We start from the raw sequence: 16,945 nt of genomic DNA on the forward strand, positions 1-16,945 counted from the left end.
GCTCATCTTCACAAGCCCACTTCACAGACGGGGAAACCGAGGCTTAGAGAGGGGACGTGCTTCATCCAAGGAGGCCGTGGGAAGGGACTGGCTCAGCGGAGGCCACACGCATGCCCACTGCTGCTCCCCAAAGCAAGGGCTGCCCCATCCTCTCTGGACCTCAGTTTCCCACTGACGCCTGGGGGCGCAGACATGACCTTCCAGCTTGACCCATATCAGCATTCCACGTTCCAACAGGCCACGGTCTAGGTTTGCTGCGCCATGTTCCCTCTCCAAGTTCTATCTTCTGGTTTCCCTGGTCTGAATTTGGCGGGGGAGGTTTCTACTTTCTGGGTGCTGTGTTCTGGGTTCTAGTTCCAAGGCTCGCCTCTCAAAGAAAGTTTGTAGCTGGAGGGACTGCCCAGGTGGTACAGTGGATAAGAATCCACCTACCAATGCAGGGGACATGGGTTCAATCCCCGGTCCAGAAAGACTCCCCAGGCCGCGCAGCAACCAAGCCCGTGTGGTACAACTACTGGTCCGAGTGCTGCAACTGCTGAAGCCAGCGCGCCCAGAGGCCACGCTCCACAGCAAGACACGCCACCACGACGGGAAGCCCGCACATCCCAACTAGAGAAATCCCTGCAGCGATGAAGACCCGGTGCAGCCAAGAATAAATAAATAAACTAATTTTTTTAAAAAAGAGAGAAAGTTTTGCAGCCCAGGCTCTCCAGCCAACACACTCCCTCTTCAGGGCACTGTGCCCTCCTCCTAGCACCAGTGGCGGCGCTCACAGCCCAGGGCTCCGTGGTCCTAGAACAGCGAAAGCAGCAAGGAGGGCCCGCTCAGGCTCCCAGGGCCATGGTGGGATCGCAGAGCACACCCACAGACCCAACAGGAATGCCCTTCCCCAACCCTTTCCTTGTCACCCCAAGATGCCGTCTTGACCACCCCCCATGCCTGCTGGGCCCCCTTCCCCACCAGCCCGCTCTATAATGGCCCCACGAGACAGGCACTGCACAAGGGCAGAGACCTTGGGGCACTCGGCTCCTCGGTCATGGCCTGGCACCTCCTTGTGGGCATTGAATAAACGCTTGCTGAATGAATTAGCTAGGCATGCTCGGGACTGGCAGGATTACACACGGGCACAGCCTAAGGGACACGCATTCATACGATGGAGGTGCTCCTGCTGTGTGTGTGTGTAGGTAACTCACACACACAAAAAAAGCACAAACACAGACATGATCACACCCTGCCCTGGCACGCAGCCCAGCCCCCGGCACAGACAAGACACCCCATGATCAAGTACTAAATGGATGAACGAGTGCCCTATACCAAGGACAGAGTCAAGGGGCCATGGCGGAGACAGAGATCGAGTCCCCACTCGGAATTGGGGCTCAGGTGTCATTAGGAAGCCCGTGACCACAGGTGAGAACTTGACTATGGCTCAGAAGGACTGCCGGGAATGTACTTAGGCACAGGGTCAGTCAGGAAGACGCTCAGTCCACTGGGCACAGGGGCTGGGGGGCAGTAATGTCTACAGCCCTAGGGGCGCCTCTGGTTGGAAGGGGCAGAGGTGGCTTCCTAGGTGAATGGCAACACCTGGGTGGAGCTGGCTGGCTTTCCAGATGAAGAGTCCAGCACAGTAATGGCCCCAAGGCAAGAATGTGGGGTGCGCAGGGGAAGAGGTGCAGAGGCTGGACTGGGGCCATAGGAAGGAGGTCGGAGGTGTGGACAGAATTCTCGAGGCGCAGCATCCCAGTACCCCCTGGCCTGGACTCTCACAGACCCAGTCTCCAGGGATGAGAGAGAAGGAAGCTGTGTGCCGCAGTGCAGCTATGCTGGGGGATGTCCCTGGGGCCGGGCAACTCCTACCCTGAGACCCCACAGCCAGCCTCCCTGGAGGCTACTCACGAGCAGGGACCCCAGAACCCAACAAATGGGGAGCTGGCTGTTCTCACAGCCCCTTTTCTTCTCTCTCTTAGAACCTAACTTCATCTTCCTAGTTCTAAAGATTTCTCATACATTCTGGGGAATCGAGACATCACAGCGAAAGAGACAGGATGATACCACTCATCAACCTGCCACCCCTGGGCTAACACTGTAGCCTAAGTTCTTGTAAACTTTTTTTCCTGAGCACCTTTTTGCTGGAATGAACTATTGGCATGGATTTCCTGCCAGTTTTGGGGCAACACGCATTTTTCCTAAGGAGCGTTGTCTCCAAGCCAGAGGACCAGAGGGCAGGCCAGGGGACTCTGCTCTCCTGGCCTCCTTTTCATCCACCCCCTGATCAGGACCCCACTGAGAAACACTCCAGTGTGGGAAAGGAATGGGGGCGGGGTGCAAACCCACAGTCCTGGGCGCTCCTCCTACAGACCACAAAGCTCTGGGTCAGTGCCAAGCGCCCCGGGACTCAACGTCCCCTCTGTGAAATGGGCGGCCTCAGTCTGGCCCCCTCTCTAGGCTGAGGTGACTGTCACCTGGCTGGACTGCGCTTCACAGCTGCTTCCAGGAGCCGTGCCAGGAGGCCCCTTGACCTTTCCTGTAACCCCCTCCCTTTGCCACTTGGACACATGAACAGCAGAGCAAGCCCCTCGGCTGCCCCTGGTGACCTCCACCCCAGTCCCCCGACCAGTTCTCTCTGTTCCACTCCACTGGCATCCTCCCCTCCAACCAGGCCCTCAAAAGACCTCCCGGCACAAGGGTCTCCTCCCAGTCAGACAGAAGGAATCTGGGGTAGTGTGAGCACCGCATGGCTTCCTGGAGGAGTCTTATAGGATGGATGAGTCAGGAGAGGAGAGGAAGGGCACTTGCAGACAGAGGGACAGCAGGAGGACTGGCCGGAGCGGGAGCCGGCCCTGGCGCTGCTCGTCTGGGTCGGGGCGAGAGCTGGCGCAGCGCCCGAGATGCTGAAGCGAAATCACGCCAGAAAGCGCCAGCGTCTCCTCCCACTCGTGCCATACACATGAGTTGTGACACACGCACGGCCCCAGGTGATGGTCGGGAAGGCACCTTCTCCACCATTCACCTAAACCGGCTAATCTGCCTTGTTTCCGGAAGTGGCCCTCACCCTCCGTTCTCAAAATCACCATTCAGCAAACACTTAAATACTTCTTAAGTGCCTCCGCATGTGAGGCACGGTGCCAGCCCCCCAGAGAATGCCCGTGTGCTCAGCTCAGGAACCAGTGCCCCCCATTTAATGGGCAGCACCCCCCCAGTCCTTCTTCTCCAGTCACCTCGATTCACCCAGACCAAGTGCCAGACCCCCAGAAGAAGAGGAGGGTGGCCACGAGGGGCTTGTGCAAAGTGCTAAGCAAGCTCTGGGGGTTCCACAGTCAGCCTGGGACCTATTCCCTGGAGGAGGTGGCAGCAGCAGGTGCTGAGATAAAAGCAATGGGCTTGGGAAGGGAGGGATGGGAAGGGTGGGAGCAGAGAGAACACAGGAAGCAGCTGAGTCACAGAGGCTAAAGGGGTCTCCTAAGGCAGCATGGAATTCGTGGGGCCAAGCAGTGGTTCCTGGAGTCCACAGGCCTCAGAATCTCCAGGGGATTCAAAACTATAGATTTCCAACCCTTCCTCCCAGGGTGGGATTCTGACTCGGTGGGGTGGGGAGGGGAATCCGGAAAATCCATACTCTCCCCCTGGTGCCCAGGCAAGGCTGAGCGGGCCTTCCTGAGGCAGGGTCCCAGGCCTATGAGAAGGAAGCAGGCAGCCCCAGGGCCCCCATGGAGGGTGGGGTCAGGGGAGGCGGCAGTCCAAGGCGTCCGAGCCACACACAGCAGTCATCTCTGGGTGATGGAAGGGCCTGGACAAGCAGCCCCATCCTACAGGCTGGGGACCTACAGGCTGGATATGATGGATCCCAGCCCTGCCACTTCCCGGCCCTGGGTCCCCAGCCCCTTCGCATTGCCAAATGGGATAATAATAGTACCTACCTCGTGGGAAGTTAGGAGGTGTCTCTGAGATAATGCAGACAAAGTGCTCTGGCCCAACGCCCAGCACATAGTAAGTGCTCGATAAATAGCTGCAAATTATTATGACTGCAAAGTCCTCCATCGCGGGTCTCTGGCGTCCAGACTCTCAGAGACGGCCTCTGGCCACCCTCCCTCGGTCAGACCTCAGACTGCCTGGCCTGCTCCTTCTGGGAAATTCCTGGCCTGCCTAGGGGGGTAGCCAGAGGCCGGGCCCTCAGGAGACCCCAGCATCAGCACAGACTCCTACCTTCTGTCCTGGCCTTCACCCCGCACCCCACCCCACCCCACCCCTGGGATTCCCACTTCGGTGGGAACCAAAGTCTTAGCCAAATAAGCTCTAAACTCATAAGACAACAGAGTAATTAGGTGTGTGAATGATTCCTATTGTTCTGATTTTATTTTTATAGAAAAGATGAAAAGAAGTGAGCCAACAGGAGAATTTCAGCAATGCAAGGAAAAGTATTCCGTTAACTTTCTGGATTATGAGCAAGGTCTTGGGCCCCTGGTCAGCCTATTCTAGACCATGCGAGGGTGGCCCACTACCCTTCCACCCCCCCAGGCCTGCTTCCAGCCCTTGGGAAGTTCTCGCCCCTTCCTGAAGCCTCTTTCCCCTTCTGGGAAATGGGGACAAGCAAGGTCCCTGTGACCATTCTGCTGCAAGTGAGGCTGCCCACTGGAGCTTCAGTGTTCTTGATCAGGGATGGAGGAGGAGGAGGAATAGGTGGAAGGAAGAGCAGGGATGTTCCCCTGGCTGAGAATCACGCATTCATTCATTCATTCATTCATTCGTGCTCCTGTAGGTCCACGGGGCTAAACACACAATAACAAACACGCTGGCATCACGCGGAGGCCTCTGGTGAGTGACAGAGTGCCAGGGGACAGAAGGCGGAACAGACATTCAGGCGGTGAGAACAGCATAAGCCAAGGAATAGAATCTGAGGTTTGGGGCCTGTGTGGACCACATCTCAGAGCTCTGTTAGGCTAAAGCATGGGCTCCAGCCGGGCCACTCTATGCTAAGGCCCAGGCCAAGGTCAAGGGGAGCCCCTGGGAGGAGAAGGGGTTGGAGAGGAGAGAGGCAGGCTCAGAGGTGTGGAGGGAAGGAGACACCCGCCATTCCCCCTCCCCTCCTCCCTGTGGCTGCTTACTCAGGGTAGTCTCTCGCCCACCCTCAGCCTATCCAGCGCCCTCCAACAAGCCCTCCGCAGCTCCAGAATCAGGTGGCCGCTCCCCAAGTCTATCTGACCAACAGCTCCTGGGGACTTTCCTCCTTGTTCTATTGTTATTTATTAAGCACCTACTGAATGCCTGGGTGCTGTACCGGCTCCCATGGTGAGACTGTTAAACTGATGGCAGCTTGAAATCAGTCCCGCTGGGAAGATTTACACCATGGAAACTGGCCACCACTGCTCATTGGCGAGCCTGCAGACCACTGCCCCCCCTGCCCAAGAAATGGGTACAGAAAGGCAGGACCCAGCCCATGGGGACTCAAGACAGAGGAGAAGACAACAAGAAAGTGGACCACACATCGACTGTGGCAGGCCAGGCGAATAGGGAGACTCATTCTAGAAGAGGGGCAGCACACGCCCACTGGAAACTGAACGGAGCTCTTCAAAGAGCAATAGTGTGCATCTCCCCCACTTTAGAGACGAGGAAACTGAGGCACAGGGAGACAGAGTCACTAGCCTACTGTCAGGCGTAAGAAGTGACGGGATCGGAGTCCGAACCTGGGCCACTGGATCTGAAATTCTTGCTCCTTCTGCACTTGACTGCCTCATGGCACAATTATCGAGACTGCTCCCTACCTGCCAGCAGCCAGCACAGAGCTAGGCAGACCATGGGTATCTGTGCCCATGTGCCCAGGGGTATCTGCTGCCCAACTCAATTTGAATCTCTGGCGGGCAAGGCCTGTGTCCTCTCCACCAGGCTGCCTGGGCAAAGCACCCCTCGCAGGACATCATGCTGTTGGCCAGAACATCTGAAGAAACTTCTGGAAGGGAGCCCTGGTCCCATGTGGTAGACTAGAGAGCTGGGAAGGGGTGTACCGTGTGGCGGCATGGGGAACAAAAATTGGCCTTGGGGAGCAGAGCAGAGTCCCCTGCTCGACATGGCCGGGGGCCAGAAGGGTGTCTACACAGGCAAAAGGAGGCTGTCCATGCAGACCACCCTGCCTGGGTCACTCTTCACTGCTACTTTTGTCTCCTCCGAGGAGGACAGGGACACTCAGCTCCCCCAAGCCTCAGCTTCCTCCTGGTCACAACCAGCCGTCACAGGATCCTCACCATGAAGTGGACATGAACTGCCAGCTGGTATCAGTGTCCCTGTTACACAGGTGAAAATACCCATGGAGCTGCCAGCTGTTTCCTAGGTGCTTCTCAGGTGCTGGGCATACCTGTACATGTAGACACAGCATCTCATGCAGTCCTTGTCACAACTCAGTGAAGGAATCTCCCCATTTGTCAGACATGGAAACTGAGGTTCAGTAGGCTGTCCGGCCGAGGTGGTCCGGCTATCTCAGTGAAAGTGATCAGCAATGTGGGTCAAGCAGCCCTGACCACATCAAGGGCGCTAGGCAGACCTGCAGCAGGGGGTCAGCTGGGCCAGGCGGTGCCATCCCAGCCAGTCTCCTTGCTGTCCTCATGCCAGCTCCCTGGGGTGGCCCACCACCTCGCCTCCACCTGGCCTTCCTTTTCCTCCAGCCTCGCCTCCCCTCTCTTCAGTGGCTTCTCATGTCAGCCCCCAGCAGGGCTTTGGCTGTCCCCCACCTCCAGCTCTCGCATACACTAAGCACATCTTGGAGCCTTGCCTTATCCATCCCTCCGCCCAGAATACCCTTCCCACTTTCTCTCCCAAGCAAACCCTTCTAGCTTCCTTTTATGTCTTTCAGCAAGTTCCCTCTCCCCCGGGGGTGGGGTGGGGGGCGGTGCTGGGGGCCCCTTTTTCAAACTTTCCCAGGACCCTGTGTCTATCTCTTCAGCTGGCAGAAACATTGATAACCCTGCAGAATGGTCAGCTCCGCCCGGTGAGGCACTGGGGGGAGTGGGGTGGGGTGGGGGGAGGAACTTGTCTTGCTCTTCCTTCCATCCCCAGGCTTGGCCCATTGCCTGGATTTTTAGTAACTGCCCAGGAGGTGACACAAGTCTTCCCCATCGAGGCAGATCTGGGCTGGTGGCCCAGGAGTGGAGTGCTATGTGGAACCAGAGAGAGCCGGGCTGGGGGACCAGAGAGAGACCTCACTGGGGCAGTGGTCCTGCCCACCTCTAGGAAGTCTCCTGGAGCCTAGAGTCACCCGACCTCAGGTCACTAGGGCTGGCTGAGACCCATCTCTGCCTCTCTGGCACTCCAGCTCAGGCACAGACCCCCCTCCCCAATACAACCCAGGTGCAGTCCCCTCCCCACCCCCGGTTCCAGAACCCACTATTTGCAGATATTTATAGCACCCTCCCCCAGCCAGGTTCCCTCCCCCGCCCTGGGCAGTGCGGTGGAAAGAGCGGGAGCCCCCCCACCAGAAAGGGTTGGGGTTCTTTCTCCACCTCCCTCGGTCTGATCCCGGCCTCCGCATCCGCCCAGCACCCCGACAGCGACAGGGCCTCGGCCGCGGCAGCGCCGCAGCCCGGGGTCGGGGGGTAGGGGAAGGCGGGAGCCGAGGCCTCCCACCCCCAGCCTCGCGGCGCGCGGGAGGTTTGTTGGGGGCGCGGTGCACAAAGCCTAGCTCAAACCCCGCGCCTCGGGGACGCCCCCTGCCCAGGCCGGGGGTCAGGGGAGTAGGGGGGGTCGAGGGAATGAGGCTTTGCCCTCCCGGGCCACAGAAAGCTCAGCTGAGCAGCCAGGTTGGGGGAGGGGGTGCCAGAGCTGAGTAGCCGCCCCAGCATCCGCCCCCCATCTCGGCCCCCACCCAGACCCCCCAGCCTGGTTCCCGCCCCCGCCCCCAAAGGTCACGCTCCGGGAGGGGGGCTGTGGGAGCTGTGACTGGGGCGGGGGGCGCAGCGAGCGCGGAGGAGGAGGCGCAGGGCCGGGACTGCCGGGATGCGGGGGGCTGCGACGCGGGCCCCCAGGACGCCAGGGTCAACTCACCCATCGCCCGCCGGGTCTCAGCAGCGGCGGCAGCAGCAGCGGCGGCGGCGGCTCCGCGGCCCCCGGGGCCCCCGGCGGGGAGATGCTGGCGTTCGCCGCAACCTCTCGCCCCATCCCGGGCTCCGGCGGCGGCGGCTGCGGCGGGCGCCCGGCATCGCAGGCAGCGCGGCCCCGGCCCGGCCCTGATCCCCGCCCCGCCGCCCCCGCCCCCACCTCCAACCCGTCCCACGGGCCCGGCGCGGCCGCCTGTCTGCACCCGGGGGCCGCGGCGGGGACCCGGCGAGCAGACCCCGGCGGGGGAGGGCCCCACGGGAGGCAGGCGGGGGGTGCGGAGGCGAGGCCCGAGCGCGCAGCTCCCGCCGGGCTCGGGCGGCTCCGGCCCCCGCCCCGCCCCCACCGGCGCCCCCTTCCCTCCGCCGCCAGCCGGGCTCCGCTCGCCGCGCGGGGCCGGGGACGCCTAGGACCGCAGTCTCAGGCCGCCGCTGCTCTGCGCCTCCCGCGTGTGCGATCAAATGTGTGTGTGTGTGTGTGTGCGCGCGTGTGTGTGTGTGCGCGCGCGCGCCCAGGCGCGCACGATCCTGCCTGTGACCGTGCGTGCGCCGACCCACGGCCCGGTGCGTCCTGTGCGGTTGTGTGTGTGTGTGTGTGTGTGTGTGTGTGTTTGTAGGAGATGAGAGGCGGAGCGGGTCAGAGTGTATGCGTGTCTGGCATGTGCATGCGTCTGCGTGTCCAATTCTGTTCTGCGTGGATGCATGTGTCTGTTTTGCCGTATGTATGGGTCTGGGTGACCTGAGGCGTGTACCCGAGTCTGTTCCTGTGTGTACATGGGCGTGGATCCCAGCCGCTGTGCCTGCGTGTACCTGGATAGTGTTTGTGTGCACACATCTGTGACCATGCAGAGAGCCCTCTGGGTCTTGTGTTGTCTGCGTGCCTGGTCCTGGGCGGCTGTGATGATGTGTATACGCTGCTGTGACCGTGTGCAAAGGGCCTGGTATTGTGGTGTGTGTATCGCTGCGGGCCTGTGACCACTTCTACACATGTCTGTGTGTTTGTAAAGATCGCCGATGTACACTGGCCTGTGGGCCTTGGGCCTTGGCCCGCCTGTATCCTTCTGACACCCTCCATCCAGGCATATGACCAATGCAATTCTGTGCTCCCTCTATTCCAGGCCTGGCCCACTGACTCCCGGTGGAGACCTTTGCTCCCCACCCCCACCCCGTCCCCCTCGGCGGGCACTCAAAGCCCAACGGTCCTGCCCACCTCCTGCGTCTCCTCTTCTGGTGCACAACCAGCAGCGGTTCTCCGAGCGCCCACCATTTCACACCTTGTCTCCTCATGCTTTTGCACGGGGCTCGAGGCGGCCTCCGCGTCCTTCCCGCCATTCCAGGGCCGTGGGCTTCCGCTTCCGCTCATGTGAGCCCCGCTAGCAATCACTTCCGCCTATGTGTGTAAGCGGGTGCAGGTATGCAGCATCCTCGCTGTGGACCAGCGGCGACGGCACCAGGAGGGCAGTGAGCTGCCTGCAGGCTAGGCACCCACAGGGTTCTCAAGAGCAGCCCCAAGGGCCTTTGGAGCCCTCTCCTGCTGTTCTTCCTGGTTCAGGTGCTCCTCGCCCACCTTTGCCGATTCTTGCTAAGCAGCTAGTCAATCTTCTCCAACATTTACTTGAGCAGGACACTCTCCTCCCTGAACACCTGATGGCTCCCACTTGCTTTCAGCTTAAGCTCAGTTCTTGAGAAGAAAAGGAGGCCTTCGTGACATAGACCCTCTGCCATTTACCTCTGCCGGTTAGTTCCCTCTAAGCCCAAAATGAGCAAACTATTGTCTGCAAGGGCGATATAGTAAATATTTTAGGCTTTGTTGCTCATAGGATCTCTGTCTCAACTACTCTACTCTGCCATTGTGGCATAAAATCAACCATAGATATTGTGTACAGGAATGAGTATGACTGTGTTCTAAGAAAACTTTATTTAGGGACACTCAAGGTAAACCATTATTCTTTTGATTTTTTACTCCAACCACTTGGAAATGTAAAAACCATTCCTAGCTGGCACTACTCTTAAAAAAAAAAAGAAACTTTAGTCAATCAATCTTGTCCAACTCTTTATGACCCCTGGACTGTAACCAGGCTACTCTGTCCTTCGGATTTCTGAGGCCAGAATAGTGGAGTGGGTCACCATGCCCTCCTCCAGGGGATTTTCTTGACCCAGAGATCAAACGCGAGTCTCCTGCACTGCAGGCAGATTCTTTACCCTCTGAGCCATCAGGGAAGCCATACTATGCCTTATGTATTATCTCCATGACTCACCTGCTTCAGTTACTCTGTCACTAGCTCCCCCACCCAGATCCCAACTATTCTACCCTGAAAATATGTCTTGAGACTTCTGTTGGTTCATTGGCTAAGACTCTGTGTTCCGAATGCAGGGGCCCGAGGTTCGATTCCAGGTCAGGGAACTAGATTCCACATTTCACAAATGAGTTCTCATGCTGCAACTAAAGATCCCACATGCTGCAACTAAGACCAGGGAAAGTCAAATAGATAAAGTGCATTGCAACAAGTGACAACTAAGTAATGTTAAAAAAAAAAAAAAAATGTCAGCTTCCGCTTCTCCCCAACTTGCCTTGCTAGCAGACTCTCTGCCCTTGTCGCTCAACACCTACAGAATCCTCACTACTGTTCACACACACTCACCTCCACCTTGCCGTGGCCATCACTCCACCTCTGCCTGGGGATTCCTGCCATCTGGAAAGGACCCTCTTAGAGACACTTTTCCTTGCCCAGCCATGTTCCGCAGGAGAATCTTCCACGGCCTCCTGCAGCACTGTGGACATCCCTCGGCCCAAAAGAGAAGCCCTGTTGCAGGTCTGGCTCCCCCAGCGAACTTCTCCAGAAACCTGGATGCTGGCCCAGCACCAAGCTGGGCACAAAATATCACATCCCTCACTTTTCACAGCTCCCAGCAAAGGGGAGGAGGTGAAGTGACGTGCCCGGGCTCAAGTTCAGGTTTATGGGGCTTTCTCAGTCTTCACTCTCTTTGCCAGGATGCTCCTGGTAGGTGGTCCATAGCCTTCATCTGTCACCTAATGTGTGCTCTTTCTGCCCCTGACAAACGTTGGCACCCCACAAGACCACGAGCCCCACAATTCCAAATCAAGCCCTGAGCCACAAATATGCCTTTTGTCCTTTGAAATCATTTAATTGATTTGGGTGGGTAGAGAATAATTTCATACAGTACAAATCTGAAAATTATTGAAGGGTGGCCAGTGGAAAGGAAGCTTCCTAGCCCCAGCCCAGGCCTCCCAGATCCCCTCTATGTAAGGATTTTACCCTTGTGACACTTTTTTTTAATGCAGCTCATTTGATGTGACGCCATTTTGCTGTGACCTAAAAACTAATTCATCACTCTTGTAGCTTGACTCCTTTTTGTTTTGTTTTTTTTTAACGATTTGCAAAATAGATGTGGTCATCTGTCATTGAGCCCCCCAGGCCCTCCCTGTGGGGCCGAGTGAGAGATAAGGGTGTGGGCAGGTCACTGCGTGGTGGTAACTGGGTTCAGGAACCAGAGACATCTGGCTTCAGCCTGAGTTTTTGTGTCAATGACTTAAACCTCAGTTTCCTCATTTGTAAAATGGGAATAAGGAAGTTTCCTTCATAAGGCCACTCAGAGGGGCTTCCCTGATGTCTCAGTGGTAAAGAATCCTCCTGCCAATGCAGGAGACACAGGTTCAATCCCTGGTGCAGGAAGATTCCCACATGCTGTGGAGCAGCTAAGCCCATGCACCGCAACAATTGCACCTTTGGTCCAGAGCCTGGGAGCTACAACTACCAAAGCATGATCCAAAACAAGACATGCCACCACAGTGAGAAGCCCGCATAACCCAGAGTAGCCCCGGCTTGCCGCAATTAGAGAAAGCCTACGTGCAGCAACGAAGACCAAACACAACCAAAAATAATAAATAAAAACTAATTTTTAAAAAAGATCACGCATGCTGCAATGAATATCAAAGATCCCACACGTTGCAATTAAAACCTAGTGCAGCCAAATAAATAAATAAAAGAGACCTGGGCTCTAATCAGCTTCTCTACCTGTTATAATCATGTCACTGCACTAAGCCTCCATTTCCTCCTCCAGAAAATGGGAATGATTGCTGCCCAGTCATCACATTGATATCAGTGGAACCTGGACAGTTCCATCCTCTCCCTCCCACTTGCTCACTTCCTCTCCTTTCTCCACACCATCAAAGGGGGTGTCGGGGAGGCAGAGGCTTGGAAAGTGCTCATCCCTCCCCACCCTTCCCTTGGGGCCAGGCCACCTGACAAGGAGGCTGTGGGAACCTGGAGCTGAGAGAGGTCCGGGTACAAGATTATCTACCCCAAGACAGGTGTCACCTTACAGATCTGCTGTCCTCTTCCACCTGGGGCCTGTTTGGCTCTGGGAACAATTGCTAGGTCTGTTATCCCTTTTGGCAGATGCTGCCTGACCGGTGGGAGCTATGTTCCCCTTCTCCTTCACTTGGCCCTGGGTCTCCAGGTGAGAAGTCCCCTGAGCCGTGATGAGGCCCAAACACCTGCCCTGCCAAGGCTCCTCAGGGGCCAGGAGCCTGGTGATGCCATAGGCAGTATGAGCTGGCTCAAAGCTATGGCTTAGGGAATTCCCTGGCTGTCCGGTGGTTGGGACTGATCCTGCAAGCCTCACAGTGGTGCAGCCAAAGAAAAAAGAAGCTTCAGCTTATTCATCTGTGTAATGGGCATGAGGTGGCCGCCTGAGAGCATGTGGGTTAGCAGCAGGAGCAGGATATTAGTCCCCTTTCTTCCTCATCACCTGCCACATGAAGTCACCAGACTGGCTCTCCTACCCTCCCCTACATGCACTACATGCACTTCATTCATTCATTCATTCATTCATTACTGAGCCCATCTCCCAAGCACACAGCAAGCAGCTCTCTGAAATGCTTGCAGTTTCTCCAGCCTTCCTTGTCTCTGCGCCTTGACATATAATAGTCCTGCCCAGAGAGCCTCTCTGAAAAAACTCCTACTCATCCTTCAAGACCCAACCCACATAACCCCTAGCCCTGAAAACCACTCTGTTTTCCAGAGGCCTTGCTCATGCCTGATTTGTAGAGTTTCCACCTCAAGGCCTCTGGTGCTACAGACTCTGCCTGCAATGCCCTCCCCAGCCTCATCTCTAAGTATTTATTCCACCCATCCAGTCCTCCAGGGTGAGGTTACAAATGCCTCCTCTCCATGGAATTTTCTCTGACTTCCCCTTCCTGAAGTTCACCTTCATGGCCCACTAGAGGTGTCCAGGGCCCTCTTAGGCCCCTCAGCACTTCCTGTCTGATATTCTGACCTCCATGACTGGCCTCCTGGTGAGCTCTTAGGGCATAAAAATGAGATGGGTCACCCTGCTCAGTTCAGAGGGACAGAGAGCTCCACGGCAGGGAATCTAGTCTTGTCTGGGCCAAATGCTGCTGGTTAGACCCTCTCTGCCTGGATGACTTTGGATAAGTCCCCTTTCTCTCTGCAAACCTCAGTTTCCATACTTGTCAAGCGGAGGGGATAGATTAGACAGGAGTCCATTACCTGGGAGGTCAGGGGGTCCAGGAATCTCCTAAAATTTCCTGTGGCATGGTGTGTGTTTGTGAGTGTGTACATATGTGGGTAAACATGGGTATGGGTATACCCGCACGTGGATGTGATTTTGTGCTTGCGTGTGTGAATATGTATGAGCACATGTGGCTTGTGGACGTGTGCATGCACACCTGTGTGCTTTTGTGTGAGCGGGCCCATGGCTGTTATTGGGTCCTCAAAGGATTGGGGACCAGCTGAGGCCCTTCAGAGGCCCCTCCCCCAATTCTCCCATGCTCCTCCCACAGCAGAGGGTCCTGTGGGCTCCCCAGTTGCCTCTCACCCCTCCATGGCTCTCACCTGCATTCTTTCTTGTTTTAAATAGCCGTTGTTGCTTTATTTATTTATTTTTAGCTGCTCCTAGATCCCCGACCAGGGATCGACCCTGTGTACACCCGAAGTGAAAGCGCAGAGTCTAAACCACGAGACCACCAAGGAAGTCCTTCACCTGCATGCTTGCCATAGCTTTGCTCCTGGTGCTCCACCCTATACAGCAGTCAGTGCGTTTCTAGAAAGCAACAAGGCAGATCCAGCGCTCAAATCCTGCTATGGCTCCCATCTCACCCAGCATGAGGCCAGAGTCCTTCAGGAGCCGCAAGGGCCCACCTGGTCTGGCCTGCAGCCCACCTCCACCCCCTGCCCCATCCCCCTCCATGCTCCCTGAACTCATCTACCTCCTTGGGGCGGGCTGTTCTCTCCTCCGGAGTTCTCTCCTCCAGATGCTCTTCCCCAGATACCACATGGCTCCTCCTCCTCCCAGTCTCGGTGCAAACTCAGGGCCTTCCCAAGCACCCTCTTTAGGTGCAGGCTTCCGGATCACTCTGCCTTCTCTTCTTTATTCTTAGAACTTTTCACCTTCAACATACTAGGTAATTTCCTGTGTCTTGTCCTTTTGCTTGTCTCCCCTACTAGACATAACCCTTAGCAGGGCAGTGATATTTGTCCTGACCCCACTGTCGGTTCTTCGGTACCCACAAGCCTGGCACATAACAGCGGCTGGGTAATCTCTGTTCATAGGAAGGAAGCCTCCCCCCTGCCCCCCACCGAATGTGTTGAGGGTCACCCCTGAAATTTCCCAGGTAGCGCCATTGGTAAATAACCTGCCTGCAAAGCAGGAGACACAAGAGACATGGGTTTGATCCCTGGGTGGGGAAGATCCCCTGAGGAGGAAATGACCATCCACTCCAGTATTCTTGCCTGGAAAATCCCATGGACAGAGGAGCCCGGAGGGCTACAGTCCATGGGGTCAGAAAAGAGTAGGACATGACTGAGCATGCATGCATGCGTCATCTGTAAGTGTCTTTTGTGTGGGCCTTGAAGACTGCTGGGAGCCTAGAGAGAGAAGTGCCACCCTTCTGGGTGAGGGAAGACCTTCGGACTGGAAGAATCCCCCCACTGGGGCCAAGGCTGCTGTGTGGTTGTAAACCGAGGTGATCCAGCAGCCCAGTCACGTCTTGTGCCATGAACCGCACACTTAGCTGGATCCTGGCAACCTCTCCTAGAAACTCGGGAGCCCGTTCCCTCTCCACCACGTTTGCCTTCCCTGGAGGCCCCCAAGCCTTGCACACTGGATCCCCCATCGAGGAAACTGATTGATAGAGCCCCCCCGACAGCTGAGAGCACAGCCAGGACACAAGCCCAGAGCCAGGGCTCCAGTGACCAGGGGCTAGGTCCCTCCCCGAGTCCTCTCCTCCTCACAGCTGACCCCATCCAGAGAGGAAGGCGAGCACGTGGGGCAGGGGGAGCGAAAGGTTACATCCGTTCACAGATTGAGCACCTACTGTACGTCAGGCCCTGGGCTAGAGCAGTCAGACTCATCCCTGACCCCAGGAGAAGCTGGGCCAGTGGGGTGCCGAGACAACCGCAGGCCCCCGGCGGCTGGGAAGGTAGAGGCAGCATCTCAGCCAGGCCTCGAAGGCTGGGGCAGATTTGGAGATGGGCGTCCAGTACAAGGCTGGGCAGGGAAGGGACTAGTTACAGCCAGAAAGTGTGCAGGGGACAGGCAGGGAGTGAGTCAGCCCGAGGGTCTCCACAAGCTCCAAAGACACCAGAGACGCTGAACACTGGGCTAAGTCACCAGCTGAGCTAGGGACACCCCCTATGGCAGATGGCATCCCAGGAGGGTGGCCTGCTGGAGGGAGGCCCTGGGGCTGGATCCCTGAGGGCACGGCTCTGGGTCACATCAGTGGTCCCTACCAGCAGAGAGAGGTTCACAACCACACCTGCGTGCTTATGCCTGGCACCTGCTTGGAGCAGGGCATGCCCACCAGGAGACTTCCCATTCTAGTGCCACTTACACATACACGCTCAGCCTTGGACACAGAGCCCCATGGACACACCCCTTGTACACTCACAGAGGACACACACCCTGCAACCCTCAAAACCCTACTGGGCGCTCCCCACAAACTCACATGACAACATTCCTTCCAGCCTCAGCCAGGAGGGCAGGACTGGGCTGGGCCCACCCGGAGCCCCCTCCGGCCTGTAGCTGCTGCTCCCATCCGCGCCCCCAGCACCTACCCTGGCAAAGGTGCCTCGAAACTCCAGAAACAGAGGTGGGGGCACCAGCCCACCTTGCTGACTCACGGCCTGTCCACCCGACGGCAGTTTCCGCTCCTGGGGCCCATCAACGAGGTTCCAGCCTCACAGCTGCTGGGCCACCACCTGGCCCACACCCCCTCGGTCACCTCTCCCCAGCCCGGAAGGCAACCTCTGGACGTCCAGACTGTTTTCCCTGTCTGAGCCTGTACGCCCTGAGCCCACAGGTGGTCCTTGAAGGGTCTCAGAGGTCCTTTGGGTCAGCAGGTTTTCTGGTCCTTTTGATGACCAAAAATGTAAATAATGTGGGTGCTGCGGGGAGCCCAGGCTGTCCAGCTGGAGCCGGGCTGCTGGGTGGGAGTGGAAGAAGAGAAAAATTCACCCAGAAATATGTCTGTGGGTTGGCCACAGAAAAGGCCCCGGGCGGGGCTGGCACTCCACCTGGGGACCTGAGCCAGCACCAAGGGTTCAGCTGCTAACCTTGAGCCCATGTGCACCATGAGGCTGCCAGGGCTGCCTAGACGTGGCTCGACTGAGCCTCACCCTCAAGATCATCTCCCCTGACCCCTAACCCACGTGGCTCTGCTTACACGCCTCCTGTGATGTGCCGCTTGCTGTCTCCCTTGACAGCTCTTTTCAGTGGGACAACTTCAGCTATAAAAAATCCTAGATCCCACTGCCTGGAGTTGGTCCAAGCAAGTCAGCTTCTTCACTGGCACCACTATCCTTCAGAAACTGGTTAGAGTCCCTGCA

At 57.2% G+C, this 16,945-nt stretch overlaps 1 protein-coding gene across 3 annotated transcripts in view; it reads right to left on the reverse strand.

Annotated features, from left to right (window-relative positions):
• The window catches only part of MGAT3 (beta-1,4-mannosyl-glycoprotein 4-beta-N-acetylglucosaminyltransferase), a 35,501-nt gene extending 19,050 nt beyond the window's left edge, over positions 1-16,451 (reverse strand). Inside the window, exon 1 of one of the 3 annotated variants that reach the window (XM_006071293.3) lies at positions 16,175-16,451. Coding sequence is in view for 1 of the 3 variants with exons in the window: in XM_044940844.1 (XP_044796779.1) it covers positions 9,286-9,407 (122 nt within the window). In the remaining 2 variants the exon portion in view is untranslated. Of the gene's footprint in view, positions 1-8,025; positions 8,764-9,285; positions 9,448-16,174 lie in introns of those variants that run through there. The other 2 variants (XM_044940844.1, XM_025282831.3) reach the window with 2 other exon arrangements.
• Positions 16,452-16,945: the final 494 nt, after the last annotated feature.

The sequence above is a fragment of the Bubalus bubalis genome, chromosome 4 (genome assembly GCF_019923935.1).
Source record: "Bubalus bubalis isolate 160015118507 breed Murrah chromosome 4, NDDB_SH_1, whole genome shotgun sequence".
In the NCBI taxonomy this organism is placed as follows: domain Eukaryota; kingdom Metazoa; phylum Chordata; class Mammalia; order Artiodactyla; family Bovidae; genus Bubalus; species Bubalus bubalis.